Source organism: Carassius carassius, chromosome 27, assembly GCF_963082965.1.
Source record: "Carassius carassius chromosome 27, fCarCar2.1, whole genome shotgun sequence".
Taxonomy (NCBI): Eukaryota; Metazoa; Chordata; class Actinopteri; order Cypriniformes; family Cyprinidae; genus Carassius; species Carassius carassius.
The window spans coordinates 16,969,496-16,988,575 of NC_081781.1; the positions used below are offsets into that span (position 1 = coordinate 16,969,496).

General features: G+C 38.2%; 2 protein-coding genes across 2 annotated transcripts in view; one reads left to right on the top strand and one right to left on the bottom strand.

Moving 5' to 3' along the window:
* Window positions 1–3,185, bottom strand: part of brf1b (BRF1 RNA polymerase III transcription initiation factor subunit b) — a 70,951-nt gene extending 67,766 nt beyond the window's left edge. The window contains 2 exon segments of the mRNA XM_059513630.1: window positions 2,989–3,111; window positions 3,182–3,185. Of these exon segments, the coding sequence (XP_059369613.1) occupies window positions 2,989–3,111; window positions 3,182–3,185 (127 nt within the window).
* A 398-nt stretch (window positions 3,186–3,583) lies between these two features.
* Window positions 3,584–9,243, top strand: xrcc3 (X-ray repair complementing defective repair in Chinese hamster cells 3). Its single transcript, XM_059512982.1, has 7 exons — window positions 3,584–3,806; window positions 3,881–4,018; window positions 4,127–4,339; window positions 7,730–7,884; window positions 7,961–8,173; window positions 8,278–8,324; window positions 8,751–9,243. Exons 1-7 carry the CDS (start codon window positions 3,752–3,754, stop codon window positions 8,995–8,997), a joined length of 1,068 nt encoding a protein of 355 aa, XP_059368965.1. The 5' UTR covers window positions 3,584–3,751; the 3' UTR covers window positions 8,998–9,243.
* Window positions 9,244–19,080: the final 9,837 nt, after the last annotated feature.

A 19,080-nucleotide genomic window follows, 5' to 3' on the forward strand; every position in this document is an offset into this window, starting at 1 on the left:
ATTTGCACTGTATTTATCAGTGGGACAATATTCATGCAATACTACAACCTAGAAATAATTTGCAGGTCTCAGCAGCACGAATTATGTGCCCAGCTACATCTGATTCAAATATTATGCTAAATAACAGTGAGCGGTGGTTTCAGGCATTACAGTGCTTCACTCGCACTGACTCTTATTCTGCCAGAAAGAATGAAAAGACCGAGCTGAAGGTTGAGCGATTCGACCAATCAGATGAAAGCAGCGTTTCAGCTCCGCCCACAAGTGCGAATGAAATATTGAAGCCATAAACCGAAATGATCAAAACGTAAACGTTTTTTTTTTAGGGGGAAGTCGTGGCCTAATGGTTAGAGAGTCGGACTCCCAATCGAAAGGTTGTGAGTTCGAGTCCCGGGCCGGCAGGAATTGTGGGTGGGGGGAGTGCATGTACAGTTCTCTCTCCACCTTCAATACCACGACTTAGGTGCCCTTGAGCAAGGCATCGAACCCCCAACTGCTCCCCGGGCGCCGCAGCATAAATGGCGGCCCACTGCTCTGGGTGTGTGCTCACAGTGTGTGTGTGTGTGTGTGTTCACTGCTCTGTGTGTGTACATTTCGGATGGGTTAAATGCAGAGCACAAATTCTGAGTATGGGTCACCATACTTGGCTGAATGTCACTTCACTTTCTTCTTTTTTCTACACGGACCAACTGTCTTGTCCATGTTCTCTCACTTGAATCCTCTTCTTGAGATTTGAGTCTGTGATCTTCTGCAAGCCCCGCCTTGTTCACGCAGTGATTGACGTTTCGGGAGGGGGCGGAGACGTGATCGGCTCGGAATGCATTTTCAATGTGCACATTGAATTTTGCTACATTCATTGCGGGACATTGAATGAAAATGCAATCGTAAGTGTTGACTGTGAGTGTTAATGCATTTAAGAAAAATAGCATTTAAATGATCATTTTGCCACAGTTTTTGCTTGAACATGTTATACATATCTAATAATTTCTGTAATACATTTTCATTTTAATTTTGCAACTTATAAAGCGTTACAATTAGTATTCATTTTACATATTAAAACTGGTGTATGAAATGGCAAATGAATTATGTTATTTCATTTTCATTTTCATTTTGCACCAAACGTTGCACAAATGTATTGGAAAATGTAAATGTAAATACAGAAATGCATTGTCATTTTACATATTGCATTGTCATTTTGAATATTACATCCCAAATTGAATAATGCTACTCATATGCTTCCATACATTTCAGCCTGAGTCCAACGGTCCACAACCTTTTTTTACGTCATAGTTCAGACGCGGCCGGCCTGTTTAGACTTCTCCTTACTTTTATAATTTAGACATCCATTAATTAGTGATGAAACAAAATTGCTGCGCTGGTGGAAACAACACGAGACCGTGCTGCTGTGACTGTCAAGAGCGAGTGGACGGTGTTTAGTGTCCCGCAGCAGCAGCGCAGCTGAACAGTTCTGCGTTCAAGTAGGCCTACACGCAATAGGCTTAAGCTTGCAAAGCACCGCCAAAAGTAGCCTAATTAGTCCACCATAAATGTGACGGGGAAATAGTAAGGAGATATTTGAATTATTTACAAATAAACTAGTGTTTTCTGTGTCGCAAGGATGAAGTTGCCTGTCTCGCCATTTCCTCACTAGACGCGCCTTTAGAGAGAAATCTTTACGGATTATGATTATAATGAAAGAGTTTTTGTTTTCGATTTGTTTTATTTCATTAAGTAGTCATTTAAAGCTTTCTATGGATATATTCATCATGTCCGTGAGGCATGTTTTCACTGAGTGTCGGTTGATTTTTGTACTCCTGTTAAAGACGACACGGAAGAAAGTGCAACGTTTTGTTGATATTGTGATAGAATGCACACAAATAAAAGTAGACCCTTTGCAGTTATGAATGATGTATTACTCTTATCTTTATGAGCAAAAACGATGGTGTATCTACTGAAAAAAATGCAAGTGATCACGCTGACATCTGTACTGAAGCGTCTCCGCAAAAACTATTGGATATAGCGCACATTTATCTGGGTCTAACGTTTAAACATTGTTATATGCTTCAACTGTTTTATATCTATAGATTTTATTTTAGACAAGTCGTGATGATTTGAGAAGGCTAAATTGATCAAACATAGGCTCACTGTCTGCCACTGGCAGCTTGGTTGTTACTAAAAAAAAAAAAAACTTATATTTGGGTGCACCAAACTTTTGTGCTGGTTCACCTAATAAAAAAAGGTTAGTCGCACCTGTGCAACCAGTGGGGAAAGTTGGTCTAGAGCCCTGTTTGTCATGCTTAGGAAAATGCAATGAGATTTGGCAAATAACATGATAGTCCCAGGGTGTAATGTATGGCATACTATTTTTGCAAATAAAATGCTTTGTTGATCTCTAACTGTCAAGTTAAGTTGCAATTTTTCTTTCAATTAGTCCAAATGTGTGCTAAACCAAAATGCCATCTTATCTCACACTTATATGAAGAACTACAAATAAATATTTATCTAAATAATTTACTACCCTGGAACGTGCTAACATGGAAACCATTACATGAAAAATATATTTTATATTATATTACAAGCATTATTTTCTCCAGTTGCTCTTTTTGTGGTAATTCCGATTTTGGATGGATATGTCCATTAAAGAATATATATATTTCAGAAATTGTTAGGAGTTAAATTTATAATGAGCATGTATTGTATTAGAAGGATGTGGTACTGGCCTCTGCTGATTATGATTAATCTGGAAAAGAACATTTTTACATCATAAATCTTATTCTGTTGCTTGTCGAATTCCACATTAACATATCCAAAGATTTCAATTCTACACTGCTCTTGTTTTGTTTTATGAAAAAAACTGAGGAATACCTTACATCAGTTAAATTGCCTGGAACCAAAAAATGTTTTAAAAACATTACCATTGCCACTGGTTCCCCTCAAAACATGGATGATACTGGACCCACCTGTGTTTAGGTTCAAGTGAACAGCTCTTACCATCAGCTGACACGAACTGGCCGACAGCTGAAGACACCCCTCCACTGGTTTCCACAAACTGGACCTCAGACACGATGATATTGTCCTCCAGAACAGAGCCACAGGCTGTGCAGACAATAAAATCTCATGAGACTTCTAGTAGGTCATGATTGTTGTAGTAAACTATACATTAGGTCCAGAGCGAGATTTGAACCCATGTCTCCGGATCACAAACATCCTCGCTACATACAGTTATCGTTTCAACACAAGTTAACCAATTAAGACTCATTCATTGTCGTTCATGAATCATACTTTTTATTTATTTAACTAATATGTGTAATTTATGGAAAAACACAGTTTTTGAAAATATTAATGATGAATGTATCTTTAAAATTATTCTACTTAGTTAAGCACTTACATTCAAGACACCCTTATTTTGATAATGCACTGGTCTGGTCTTAAAGTACGATAATATGAAGGAGTGTGTTCTTGTTTAGCCGATACGCTATCGCACTCTTTCTCTTACTTGATAAAATAAAGTATTGCTCGTTATATTTGTTGTCGTTTGTCTGTTCTTGAAAAATAAGCAACGCTAGGTTAAAATAATAAAATCCATAATCGATTAAATTCAAGACTTTTATTTTGACAGAGTTTAAGACATGCTGACCGGGAAGTAAATGATGTGCAATTCAAAATGTTCGCAGATAGTTTTAGTGAGTTAAAATAACAATTAAACGTTGTTTTATTAACCTTACACTGTTTAAATGGGGATTCACGAGAGCTGATGGAGTGGGAACAGCTGGATCTGAATCCAAGGATTATTGCTGCTGTTAAAAAAGGTTAGCGAAAAAATCCACCCTGAGTAAACCTTATATTGAATTCGCTCCTCGTTTAATGTTATCTTATTGTTCAGCCAATTTCAGATCAGCGAAGGACATCCTCTGTGTGTCAGGTCCAGATGTGCAGAGACTGACGCGCTTGTCGAAGGCTGACGTTCAGAGGTTGCATGTTTGTGTAGCAGCTGTTGTCTTCAAGTCCAAGCCGCTCTCAGGTGGGCTTCGATGTACTACTATAGCACTACTTTTCAGTTTAAATAAATGATCAAAAATAAATGAATCAGCAATTTTGAAGCCAAACTATTGTTTTAATATATTCTCAGCTTTACAGCTGCTCCGGGGAGAATGTCCTGTTTTGGAGGCCGGACACAGGCTCTCTTTTGCCTGCCCCGTCCTGGACGGTCTGATGCGCGGTGGTCTCCCGGTACGAGGAATAACGGAGCTGGCCGGCGAGAGTGCTGCTGGGAAAACTCAGTTCTGTCTGCAGCTCTGCCTGTCTGTCCAGTATCCGCAGGAAAACGGAGGACTTAATTCTGGTAAGGGGACATGAAACCCCTTTTTATTTGTTTGTTTTGTCACTAGAATAGAAACGAACTGTTAAGAGAAAAAAAAGAAAATATTTTCCCAGACTGGAAATTGAAACATATAACCATTATTAATCAGGGTCTCTCAACTCGAATCGAAGATTTGATAACTGGATAAGGATCTTTAGCCAGTTTCTATCCCATAAAATAAAAATTGTAGGCTAATCATTTTAATGATGTCTAGAAAGCAGACACACACAAATTCTAGATCTAAAAGTCACACTTTTAGAATGCAATGAATTGTCCAGGGTTTCCAAGATAATTGGAATCCCGGTTCTTTAATTGAAAAAAAAAAAATAATAATAATTATTGAGGGAGGTCAGTAAAATAATGATAAAAATTATTTAGGTTATTTTAATGATTGATATATTTTAAATCATTTTAAGTCTTCTTGAGGCCCCCTTGGAGGTAGATTTGGGAATCAAAAATCATTTCAAATGGCAGAATTGGATACTTACGGTCAGGAATTGGACACCTGTTGTAAAATTAAAGTTTCAAATCCACCTATCAATTCCTGTCAGTCAGTCAGTCAGGTTTTATTTATCCCCTTGGGGAAATTAATTTGCAGCATACTCCCACAGACATCATAATCATACATATAAAGCATATACAAGTTCACAATCACTGATTTAAAATTTAATCTAATTTAAGCTGGTCAGACCAGCTGACCATCAATCAAGGCTAAAAGAAGAATTTAAACATCTAATTGCTTGGGGGATGAAGGATTGTTCGGACCTGTTTTTAGTGCATCGAGGAACACAATATCTTCTGCCAGATGGAAATAATTCAAATGCGTCTGAAAGGGGATGCCTCTTATCATTCACAATGATATTAGCTTTACTCAGCACACTCTCTTTATATATACTCTCTATACTTGGTAACTTAGTTCCCAACATTTTACTTATCATTGTTATTACATTCCTCAATGATTTCCTCTGAGCCTCTGAAGCATTTCCATACCAGCAGATCACACAGAAAGTCATAGTGTTTTCTATAAAAGCCCCATAAAACATCAAAAGCAATCTGCTATGGACGTTAAAAGAGATCAATTTCTTAAAGAAAACCAACCTTTGTTGTATCTTCTTACTTAAAAAGTCAGTCAATACATCCCATTTAAGCTTATGATCCAAGACTATACCGAGATATTTATAATGTGTTACTACTTGTATTTGTTCCCCATTAATAAGTGTAGAGTGGGTTGTATCCTTTTCTTACATTCTAAAATCAATAACCATCTCCTTAGTTTTGGAGGCATTTAACAGGAGATTCGATTTCTCACACCAGTTCAAAAAGAAATTCAGAACAGGGCCATGCTCTTCCTCTCCATCATGAAAAAAAGGCTCACAATGGCAATATCATCTGCATACTTAATAATGAATCTGTTTTTAAAAACACTAGCACAAGAGTTTGTGTATAAAATAAATAATAATGGAGATAAGACACATCCCTGAGGTGATCCGATCGAAGTAATCATTTTGTCCGAGATAGACCCTCCTAGCTTAAACTGCTGGCTTCTACAACTAAGAAAATCAGTCACCCAAATAAGCATCCTATTTTCTAATGAGAATTCTTTTGCCAGTGTGTCTATTAATGTTCTTGGAGAGATACAGTTAAAAGCTGATGAGAAATCCACAAATAGAATTTTAGCATAATTTTTTGGTTTTTCTAAGTGCAAGTGCAACAGATGTAGTACAATTAAGATTGCATCCTCTACTCCCCTAGAGGCTTGATATGTACATTGCAGAGGATCTATAAGATGCTTTGTTTCAGATACAATGTGCTTTTTTACTAAACGCTCAAAAGATTTCATCACTAGAGATGTGAGTGCTATTGGTCGAAAATCATTTAATATTAAGGGTCTAGAAACTTTTAGCACTGGTACTATTGTAGATGTTTTCCATATAACAGGGACAATTCCAGTATTATATGAAGCTCTAAAGATATCAGTAAAAACTGGCGCTAACTGGGCCGCACAATGTTTTAAAACATTACCACATATCTTATCTGGACCTGGGTTTTTCCAAGGATTACATTTCTTAAAAATTAGACTAACCTCTATTTCATTGATATAAAAACCAGAAAGAGATTTAGTCAAAGATGGTGGTAGAAACACTTGAATAGCATTACTTTCTCCCTCAAAACGACAGAAATGTAAGTTAAGCTGATTAGCCATCTCTAGCTCCTCACATTTTCCTAACAGAGGCTGATTGCCTCTTCCCTTATGAGGGACGTTTGTCATATTCTTAATCCCAGGCATGTCGTGAGTTACCACGTCAGGGACGCTTCTATTTTTTGTGTATAGGTATTCTTATCTATTTGTATTTGTCTTTTAATCTGCTTCTGTATATGTCTCTGAGTTATCACATCCTGATTTTTATATGCCTTCCTTTTCTTATTAATAAGGATCTTTAATTCTTTAGACACCCAAGGTTTATCATTGGGGTAGACCATAAAAGTCTTAGTAGGTATAATAGTATCTACACAGTAGTTTATATACCCATTAACTGTTTCAACATACTCATTGATGTCACCACTTTCAAACACCTCCCACTGGGTACATTCAAAGCACCCCTGTAATGCCATTGTACTATCATTATCCCACACTTTAACACATTTTTTCTGGGGGTTTTTCTGTGCACTTTCTTTTTTTTTAGGTGGCGAAGTGGGGCTGTTAAAATGTATTTGTCTTTGAATAAATAATGTATTTGTCTTTGAATACTTAATTCAAGAACAAAACCACTGATTCATCCAGTAATAAAACAAGTAAATCTTTAGTGAGCCTTTAAATCATTCCATTCATAAATTCCGTGAGATTTCATTAAGTTGTCTAATATTTTTTTCTTTGAATTGTGAGAGAACCACAATCTCCATTTTAAAGAAGTCTCAATTTATCCAGAATCATACAGCTCTATTTTGCACACAAACTGCTCTTAATCGAGTTCAGTTTTGATGTAGTCTGCTAATTTTTTTTCATGGTAAGAGACGGAGTAAATATGTTTGATGTCTAAATGTTTGACTCAATTTCTTTTTAACCACTTTGGAATCAGAATTGGAATCAATAAGCAGAATCAGAATTGGAATTGATAAAATTCAAATAATACCCAACCCTACTTGGAAGTTTTCTGAGCTCTCCCAATGGCCCTTGGCCCCCTGGTTGAGGACCACTGCTATAGATTGCTGACATTTCAACTAAGAAACGCGTAGAGTATAGTTTGAGATCTCTTTTGAAATTGGCAATGTGAGATTACTGTGGTATAAGGAAAGTTCGGAAGAAAGTAATCATTTTAATAAATGTCTGCTTAACTGCTGTATTAACTCACATTTTATATGGTCATTTAACAGGAGCTGTTTATATTTGCACTGAGGATTCTTTCCCTATCAAACGACTACGGCAACTCATTACCCAGCAGCCCCAGCTCAGACCAGATCTGCCACCAGCTCTGATTCGCAGCCGGCATTTTAGTGACAACATCTACATCGAGCATACAGCTGACCTTGTAAGACTGGCAAACATTCCTCTTATTACAGTAATAACCATCAGAAAGCTCTTAATGCTGGTTGATATGTGAGCAGGAGGCTCTGCAGGCGTGCGTGTCTCAGCGTGTGCCTGTGCTGCTGAAGCGAGGGCTGGTCAGGCTGCTGGTGGTGGACTCTGTGGCAGCTCTGTTTCGCAGTGAGTTTCAGGCTGACGAGGCTGTGCAGAGGTCACGCCACCTGCTGGCCTTTTCCAACATACTTCACCGCCTGAGTCATGAATATGGTGCACCTGTAGTCTGTGTCAACCAGGTTAGACACACATCTCATTTCTAACACCTAATCAGAAACACTACACAATATGCTCTGAATTTAAATAACATGCAAATTGTTCTTATGCTATTTCTCTGCTCCAGGTGACAGATGTTGTGGACGGACCAAATCCAGGAAGATGTGACTATGGGTGAGTGTGTTTGTGTCAGTTTAACCAGCAGCAAAACCGACCGTATACAGTGGCAAGAAAAAGTATGTGAACCCATTAGAATTTGGTTGGTTTTCTGCATTATTAATATCATCTGATCTTCATTAAATTCCCAAGCTAATGACACGTGAAGTACAATTAAACTAAAATGTTTCATGACATTTATTGAACACATCCCAGTAAATTTTCAGCATATTATGCTATACTTGAGAATTTGATAAGGATTAGATTACATTTTTTGGCCAACTAATGCATATTACTAACCACTTCCAATGGGTTCACATAATTCTTGCCACTGTATAAAAGCTTAGCTCATTTCAGAAGGTTTGGTGTATTTACAAAACTGGGCCAATCATATTTTGAGCTTCTGATGCTCTATAATGAATTTTTTTTACTGATTATACACAGACTGGTGGGGAGTAAGGTGCTTCCTGCATTGGGCATTGCTTGGGCTAACCAGGTGATGGTGAGACTCATGCTCAGGAGACTGCCAGGACAAGTTCAGTCAGACGGCCGAAGCAGTGCTCCCCGGAAATTAGAAGTGGTTTTTGCTCCACACCTCCCTCGAGCGAGCTGTCTGTGTGGAGTTTGGGAAGAAGGAGTGAGAGGGATCCCTGATGACCACTCAGACCTGCAGCCACAGGGCTCTTCATGATGAATCATCGGCAAAAGGAGCAGATGGACAGGTCTACTTAAAACACATGTTGTTAAAACATGGCAGTTAACAGCTGCTAACGGACATAAATGTTTATAAAGGACATTTAAAATTAATGCACATTATTTTTAATACACAATACTTACAGGTATTACATGCAAATAGTTAATCCTATTTTTATAATCATTTAAATTTTTATTATTATTATTATTTTGCCTTTGGTACAGAATAAATGTTTTCCTCAGATATGTGTTGTCACAGTTTTCAGACATATGGTAGTTCCAAGCAGCAATAAGTAAAGTGAATAAAGCCCAATTGTTACCTCACACCTGCCCTTGAAAGAGAACCGGTTATTTTGTTCTCTCATATAAGAAAACAAAGCAAAGCAATTAAATTTGCTCTAGAACCGTTTGGAGTCCAGTCACTCTTCGATCGATCTACCGACCTACAACACTCACAACAAGGACAGATAGCATCAGTTGAGATTAGCCTTTGATATTTCAAACAGAAAGGCAAATAGACATTTTTCAGAAAAGCTGTTGTTTTCATGACATGGTGTGCCCCAGTGGTAAACCCTAACTGTGTAGCAAAAATGATCATGTGACAATGTAAAATTCTAATTTATTTAATGTTGCACATGTTCCTTCTGACCATGAAATCAGTTTTTCTGTTTGGGGGAAGTTCAAACAGTAGGAATGTATATAGAGAGAGCTTAAGAGCAAAAGAGAAAAATACATATTTAGTGATCCCGTTTTATAGTAATTATCATTTTACCTCTATATCTTTTTGGGACATTTTATGAGTCACTATTTATGATGTGTTGAAAGCCATCTGCTCCAGCAGAGGGAGCTGAGATCCAACAAAAACTCATCGCCTACATGCCACATGGGATTGCCCTAATGGATAGAAATCATTGACAGTCTGCCTTGCCACAGAAGTGGAGGGACCATGATATCAATGTCTGATCCACAGCAAATTAAGCTTTCGAGTCTATATAACAGATGGCAAAAAGTGCAAAGGGAGCTGTTTAAAATTGTTTTAGAAGAAAAACCTTTAAAGGGATGGCAGTGATCTCTGTGGTTGCTTTGAGACAAGGACGAATGAAGGACATGATTTAAAATTGCATTATTTTACTCAGTGGGCCAAGGTTTAGCTGTTTAGGATAGCCTCGTTAGCTATGCTAACCCGTTAAACTAATTAACACTGATGGTCACTCACATTTTGATCTGTATTCACACTACCTTTCAAGAGTTAGGGTCTGAAGTGTTTGAAAGAAGTCTCTTATGGTTACCACAACAGTAGTGTATACAACAGATATTTTGTTATATTAGATGTTTTGAGTACCCAGTTTGTTTATGGAGCTCCTAGTTTTTTCCTCTCTGCTGCCTTTCACATCAGATCAATTGATTTATGAGACATGCTGGGTCTACTACTGCGGACCAAACCATATTGCAGATCTGTGAAAAACCCCTGAGTCATTCAGCTCTATTTCACAGTTCATTTAAAACAGGATTTTGCGGCGTACATTCACTTCAGTTTCACATTTCAAGATGGTCTCTCCAAACAAACGTGCAAACCAGCAGAAATGCCTGGCAGTGATTAAAGTCCAGCTACACAGGAAGGGTTTGTGAATAGGCCTATAATCCTGTGGAGCTACTTACACACACACTGAGCTAGTCTCTTTATCAACATCAAAATATAACGAATGCTAGTGCACATAAACAAACATACTCATGTGCAACTAAAATGCTGTGAGCAACTACACTCGCTTTGTGCCTTTGAGCTCGTACTGTCACCATGGAGACAATCACATTGGCTGTCTGTCCCAGACTGTATGACCACCCCCACCCTCGGCATCCATCGCACTGCAAACTAAACTTAACCCCCCTCCATCCCCTCCTGCAAACACACTGTCCTCCTTCCACTCAGCTGTTTACTGCCGCGCTGATGAAAACCTTGTTATGTAACTCCACCGGTCTTAACGGGCTACATACAGACGGGCTTTCAGAATACATGCATAACCGCCCACATCTGCCACCCTCTTCAAAATGACTGCCGGGCTTTGAGAGCTCCTCACACATCGAGCAGTTATAACCCAGACCCTGGTTAGTCAGGCAGGCGTCTGTTAGTATGCATCCCACGTCTGCTCGTCTCAGCCAGAGCATCAGAGAGACGGATGCAGTGACTGCAGGCTGCAACACCCTCTCTCTCTCTCTCTCTCTCTCTCTCTCGTACAAACATGCATATACGGCCATCTTGGAGAAGAGGAGGAGGAAAATTGATTCTTGTGTTGGGCCCTGAGGAGAAATGTGGAGCATGTGTATGTGGAAATATATTCTGAATATTATATCAAAGAAAGACGAGGAGCACAGCTGCAAAAACATAACAGTTTCACACCATGACATCTTTACAAACACTCACCCACTTTTAGTTTCTAACTTAAATGTTAGACTATATTTTCCCTATCTGTTTATCGATCTATCTATCTTATCGGTTTTATGTCAATTTATTTTAATTTAATCTGACTTATTCCTATTGCAGAATATTATCACGTCCCAGCTCCTATCAAATGAGAAACAGCTGCACTCCAATATCTCTCCAAAACACCGAATTGCAAGAATAAAGGCATAAAGTATATATGCGTGATGAATATAAAAAGACAGTGATTTATAATAAAAGTCAAAAGAAAAATGAAAGTCTGAATGGCTTTTAAGGCGAGAGACGGGCAGCAGCTGGGCGGTTGCTAAGACAACCAGGATTAGTCCTGCGCCATTGGCCCTCAGCTGCACCGCAGACTCTTTCTCCAGGAGGTCTGAACTCCATCACATCTGGAGTACAACACATCTGGCTCAAATCATCATTTATATCGTAGCAGTTTTGTCCAAATATACACGTGATAGTGCACAATATACCTATAGCCAACTTGTTAATAATATTGATCTACAGAAACAGATATCAATGTCTGGCATGAGAAGAGGAAAAAAAGTGATTGCTGGTTTAACATATCAATCATTTATGACAATGTAAAAGGAAAAAACAAATGTAAACAAACAAGAGGGAGGCACACAAGAGTATGACATCATCTGATGCAGAAGGGTGCAGTAGAAGAACACCAACACAGGGGGAGCAGTGCGTAAAGTAAAAATAAATAAAGCTTCCAAATAAGTGTCAGTGTATTTTCATCCTAAACATATTATGTTACTTGTTCGAGGCTTTAAAGTGCTGAAATGGGCAGTCTCTAGTAAACTTACTATTGCCTACATACAGTATCTGTCCTTGAGACAACACGACTAGCATGGCTAAAACATTTATGACATGACAAACAAGCAATTCCAGCCTACTGTGTCAATCCAGACAAGATTTAAACAGACTAAAATTGAGCTGTTCTGCTGCTTTCTTTTTTCTTATTAGAAAGCAAACAAATAAACTGGTTCCGGATCAGCTCACATGCCAGCATGTGAACGACTGACTGAGTGTATTGTCCAGCGGCAGAGGGAAAAGAATCAGATACACAGTAGTTTTATTCAGAAAAAGCAGGCTGGGTCGACCCATTATGCAGATTTTGTAGAACGGGGGGGTTTGCTCTCTATGAGACCTTCTTTACTGAACTAGGTCACAATTTGTCATGAAAGCAAAGAATTTCATTGAAAAAAAAAAAGAAATTAACAAACAATGCTGTCAGCAATTTGAGGACAATTCCAAGGGCCCCTGGCTGACAGGGGGCCCAACAAATAGATAAAAACGAATTAAAAATGTCTGTAATGGCCTTCCCCTTTGATGACAAATTTTGGCATGGTAATGTGTCAAAATGAGTTTGGTGATGTGGCTGTCTTTCGGCAAGATCACTGGATGCTTGAACTTTTCACTAAGAGATGACTGTTTCAATCTTCCTCCAACTCGAAAAAGACCACTTTTCAAAATAGGATCGAGATGAAAAAGTACATTTGATTTCTGAAGAACCTTCCCTCCTTGAATTGCTCTTATCTCTTGGGGAAAAGCCTGTTGTTGAACGAGCTTGATAACAACCTCAGATGCCTTTTCTTGATCTTCCACAGTCACAATGTTGTTAAGATATTTCTGACTTGAGGCCAGCCTTTTTATTCTAGCAGTCACAATAATGAGAGTTCTCCAGGAAGAAAGGTGATTAATTCGTTCAAAGTCAGAACTAACACCACCCTTCGTCACTAATGCTTGAACTAGTCTGACTTCAGGATCTCCCACGAATAGATTATTTGAGAAATTAGGTGGACACACTTCTTGTTCCCATAAAAATTTGGGTGCTGACATCCAATTTGTTGAAGATATGTCTGAGACAAGAAGACCTCTCGAAACATGATCAGCTGGATTCTCAGATGTATTGACATAATACCACTGATGTGTACTTGTAATTTCCCGGATTAGCTGCACACGATTTGCAACGAACACATGAAACCTTCTGGCTTCATTGTTGACATGTGCTAGAACAACCTGCGAATCGGTCCAAAAGAACTCTTGATCAATCTTCAGTTCCAGTTCAGCCTTTAACATAACACTCATTCTGGCTGAAACTACAGCAGCAGACAATTCCAGTTTCGGAATGCTTTTGATCTTTGTGGGTGTGACTCGAGCTTTGGCCATTACGAGACTACTTCGTCTTTGTCATTCTTGAACCTAAGATAGGAACATGCACCATATCCCAGGTTACTTGCATCAGAGAAATGGTGCAGTTTTGTCCAGACTATTTTACTAAAGGTTGGTGGATGATAGCATCTTTGAATGCTGAAATCTTTCAAGTCCTGAAAACTACTTTTCCACTCCTCCCACCGTAGGAATAAGTCATCAGGAAGAGGATCGTCCCATCCAATATTTCTATGGCACAACTCTTGTAAAATGCACTTTCCTTTCAACAGGAAAGGAGAAACAAACCCAATAGAGTCGAACAAGGAAGCAACAATTGACAAAATACCTCGACGTGTTCCAGGCTGGTCTTTCAGTTTGATGTCAAAACTGAAAGTGTCATCTTTCGTAGACCACTGAATGCCAAGAATGTATCCGTTTTTTTCAGGAGTCAGGTTAAAAGGTTAAGAGGTTATTGCCCACTCTGTGGAATTCACACTCTGAAGAACTTCATTCTCATTTGAATTAAACTTATGGAGGCGTAACCCTCCATGCTTACACAGAGTTTGAGTTTTGACAATCAATTCCTTCGCTTCCTCTATCAATGGAACAGAAGTCAAGCCATCATCAACATAAAAGTTTTTCTTCACGAATGACGAAGCTGTGGGATACTCAGACTTATACTGCTCTGCAAGGTATTTAAGGCCAAAGTTGGCACATCCAGGAGATGAAGCGGCGCCGAAAAGGTGTACAGTCATTCTATATTCTTTGGGTTCTCTTTCCAAATCTCCAAATCTGGATGATGGAACATCTTTTCGATATCACATGTCACGGCAACAGCTTCCTTCCTGAACCGGCAAAGTACTCCCACCAGAGAATTTATCAAATCTGGACCAGTGAGAAGAGTGTCATTAAGAGAAATACCACAAAATTTTGCAGAGCAATCAAATACCACCCTCAACTTGTCTGGCTTGTGAGGGTGGTAAACACCATGATGGGGTATATACCACACTGTTCCTTCATCAGATGTAACAGGAGCTATCTCTGCATCTCCCTTGCTGAACATTTCTTCCATGAAGGCCTTATAATGATCACAATACTGTTGATTTAACTTGTGCTTCTTCTTCAAGTGCTGCAAACGTACCATAGCAAGCTTCTTGTCATTAGGTAGTGAAGGAGGACTGATGCTCTTGAAAGGAAGGGACAGTTGAAAATGTCCATCTTCTTTATGGTTGATGTTGTCACTAAGAAGAGGTATAAAACGGTCATCTTCCTGGGACATATATTTATCCTCATAACCCTTCTCATTGAAGTCTGACCCTAATACCTTTAAAACATCATTAGCTGATGGAACTGACAATTCTTTCACTGAAACTCGATGAATGAAACTTTGACTTCCTTGTCTGTCCAGGTGGGGATTACAAAGGCCAATGATACTCCAACCCAGCTCTGTTTTCTGCGCAAAAGGCTCATTTTCAGTGCCAATAATGACCTCTAAAGGAGCTAATGCTAAAGGACAATCATATCCAATTAACAATCCTATATCACAGCTCTGGAGTGGTGGTAACTCATTGGCAATGTGCTTGAGGTGAAGCCATTGCAACGCAGTCTTTCTCGTTGGAATATAAGCTTTATCCACAGGAATAAAGTCACAAGTATAGGCTTGCTGTACTTTAATACATTTCCCACCTTGGAGTCCTCGAACATGTAAGCCACTAACCTTGTTACTTGGGGTGACTGTATCTGTGGTCATCATTGTACTAAGTCTCAGCTTCACTGCATGACTGCTTACTTGGAGCTCATCTACAAAATCTTTCAAAATAAAAGTCGAATCACTCTGTGTGTCAAGTAAAGCGTATGTGAGAATCTCATTTTTTTGGCTTATCCACTGTTGAAATAAAAACAGGAACAATGCTAGAGGAAGAAGCACGTTGTGTTACTGTATGAGACATAACCTTTTGAACTTCTTGATTAGTTTGCACTTCCGTAGGAGTGAACCCCATTCTTGATACATTCACAGGCTTTTTGATTTTATCTTCATGCAAACAAGTTGGATGGCGAAAGCTATATGTGTCACAAATATGCCGTCTTTTGCAATCTTTGGAAATATGCCCCTTTCTCAGACATCCAAAACAGATATGATTCTCACGAATAAAAGAGCTTTTGTCATCCATGGGCTTTTCTGCAAAAATAGGACATTTAGAGACACTATGCGTTTCACTCCTACAGACAGAACATGGTGATATCAGCTTGAATTCTGTTCTTGTTGAATCTTTAACTTGAGCTTTTGTGTTGAAAGCTCTGACTCTTTTGGGAAATTTCTCATCTGAAACTTTAGAACTCAGTAGAAGTGGAGAAGTGAATGGATTGCAAGCTATTTTGGACTCCTTCTGCAAAAACTCTGCAAATCGTTTAAAACTTGGATAATCACCAGTCATGTCTAACTCTTCAACCACATTTTTGCTCAATTTACATACAATCCACTCAGGTAATTTCTTGAGTAATTTATGGTTTTCCTTACAGTCATTCAAAATAGCCATCCTTTGACATGCAGAATAGCTTCAACACAGCCTTGTAGAAAGTCAGTGAATTCTCGCAAGGAAAGTTGGTCATTTACTCCCACCTTAGGCCATCTCATAAGTTTTTTCTCGAAAGGCTCTCTGAACAATGGTCGGGTTTCCATACCGCTCTTCAAGGACCTTCCAGGTGCCCTGGTATGCATCGTGAGAATTTCTATAGAAGAAACTTTCCACAGCCTTTCGAGCTTCTCCAACAAGATAGGTTTTCAAGTAGAACATCTTCTCACTTGCAGGAATTGATTGATTAAACACTATATAAACCATCATCGAGTATATTTCAAATAATAATAAAATGAATGATGTCTTTGATTTTACTTATTTTGGCAATACAAGTTAAATATCATCATTGACCAAAAAATAAAACATCCATATTGACCGACACCCCCCTGTATCTGCATGAAATGGTTTGGTCCTGCCAGCGCACTCATCATCAGTGACGGTGTTTAGTTAGTTGCAGACAGTCAATTAATGCACGGCGCGCTAATAAATAATAAAACGCGAACTAGCAATCTGAAACAATGGCCTCAGCACCCGAAGGGACAGGGATGAGGTGACCAGATGACCCGTTTTTCCAGGGAGTCACAATTAGTGGTCGATTAACTTAAAATTAATGAAGGCGGGAGGCGGAATCACGCGCTCCATTTCCTCAGTTCTTACAGCACACGATCAGTTCTCAACGCTCAAATACACACACAACAGTCCAGATGTTTATTGTGTAGACTATCTAACGTAAATACAGTCGGTTATGGATTAAGTGAACGTGAACAGGTGTGTGAAAACTGAACGTGAGTCAGTATTTGATGCATGCCTTCCGTCTGAAAAGGATAGCATTCCAAATTAAATATCTATGTCATTAATTTTAACCAACAAAAGGCGTTAAATAAATGTATACATGTTAAGTAAAACCTACTGTATCTGAAAAATGAGTTTAATTTGTATCTCTATTTGTCTTATTGTGGTTCTTTAATACACACATATATATATATATATAAGTTGCTCCTTTTCACTTCTGTTAAATGGAAAGTTCACCCAAAAATTCAAGATTTTCCAAATGTATTCCTTGATTAGAATTTCTCATAAGCTTAATTGATTTGGTCTAAAGAGAGAAGAATTAATGATTATTTTAATTTGAAAACTACATATAAATTAGCTACCACTGTGTTAATTACTTCAATGACATGAGCGCATCATTCCAGGGACTTCAGGGAGGCATAAGTGCCTTTCACCCTGTTACAACCCTGTTACAAAATGAACCACTGAAATGATTTTGGAAACATTATTTTAAGGTAAAAAAATGTTACATAGTGTTGCTTTAAGGACATTTTTATTATGGCTTTTAATCTTGCATCAAATAGTGAACTGCATACTGTATGCAGATTTGCATTTACAAATCACCAGCAGTAAATATTGTGCTAGTACTAGTATTGAACTACAAGCAGCAAGACAGTTGCAAGCCTTTGATTAGAGTTATGTAAAGCTTTTGATGGGACAGTTCGGTCCTAGAGATGTGGTGACAACAGCTGTGCAGAGGTGGCCCAATTAGATTTTTTTTTCATGGGGCCCAAACTTCCATGGTGACAGGAAGCCAAGCTGGAAAAAGCACACAATAGTCAGCAGCAGTGGGAGGTTAATGTGAGAATACGTAGAGAAGGGTTTGTTGGTGTGTGAACAAGATGGTGAGCTTCAGAATTTCTTACATTATGTAATTATAATAACTGTAAATAGCTTCAAGATTATCATTGCTTCTGGGTCAATTAGGGTCCTATGAAATAAGTTTTATTTTTCCCAAATTCCTTTTCTTATTATTATTATTCATTTTCTTTCCATTAGAAGTTTTCTGGATTCAATTTTTTCCCATGTAAATTTTTCTGGACTCCTTTATAATGGTTGAATTAAATTTTATTAAGTAAAAAGTATGTCAATCAAAATCATAAAACTTATACAATTTCACATCAATTTTTTAAAGTTAACAAAAATGTTTGGGCCCTATGAAATGAGATTTTGTAATCCATCTGAAACAGAAACAGAAAGAGTGATATGCACTCTGCATTAAAGATAATTCTCAAGTTTCAGATTTAAAATGATTGTAGTTGTTTCTGTGGGACATAAAGCTAAATGTCATGGTGATACAACTGTCCTGATAACACACTGGAAAAAAAGCCTCATTAGATATTAAAAATTAGCCTCATTAAATGAATGAAATTCGTGAAAATGAACAATGTTAGCACTCTAACACTTGTGAGAGCAACACATGCTGCTCATCTGTGGAAACTTGACTATGCAGACGACAATTAAAGCAGAAAGTGGAAGTACATTTCAGATCAGTGTCTGTTTTTAGCAACGCCAGCATAGTCCTAGACTGACTGACTGTTCCCAATAGTGTTATGTAATCCAGCGAAATAGACCGATTTTGCAATTTTTTTAGACTCACAAAACGGCATTAGGAGGGAGGGATGTCAGTAATCCTGACATTTAAATATTTGGAGCTACCCAAAGAGTAGCCGTCTGGAGCAATACACCTCAGGACAGTAAACTCACACTCAACCCATTCAACATGATTAATGTCAAAAGTAAACAGTATGGTTTTGGAATTTAATTATCATATTTAATTCCACTGGCTCTACTGCACAGAGGCCATTTCAGGAACACAAAGGTCATTTCATTACTGAAAGACAATCACTGAGGTGCCATATACTACAACATGATGACTGATGTGCTGCATGAGCTAAAAAGGGCTGCAAATTAAACGGCCAGCATCCTTTATGTTTTTACTCTATTGGACTGTCCATGATTGATTATTTTCTGTGGAGCCATCATGCTTTATATTCATTTGTCCTGAGGTAACCATGGAGAGTATTTACTCCAGTGTTATGTAATTTCTTCAAAAAAATATTAGATTTTTTTTAAT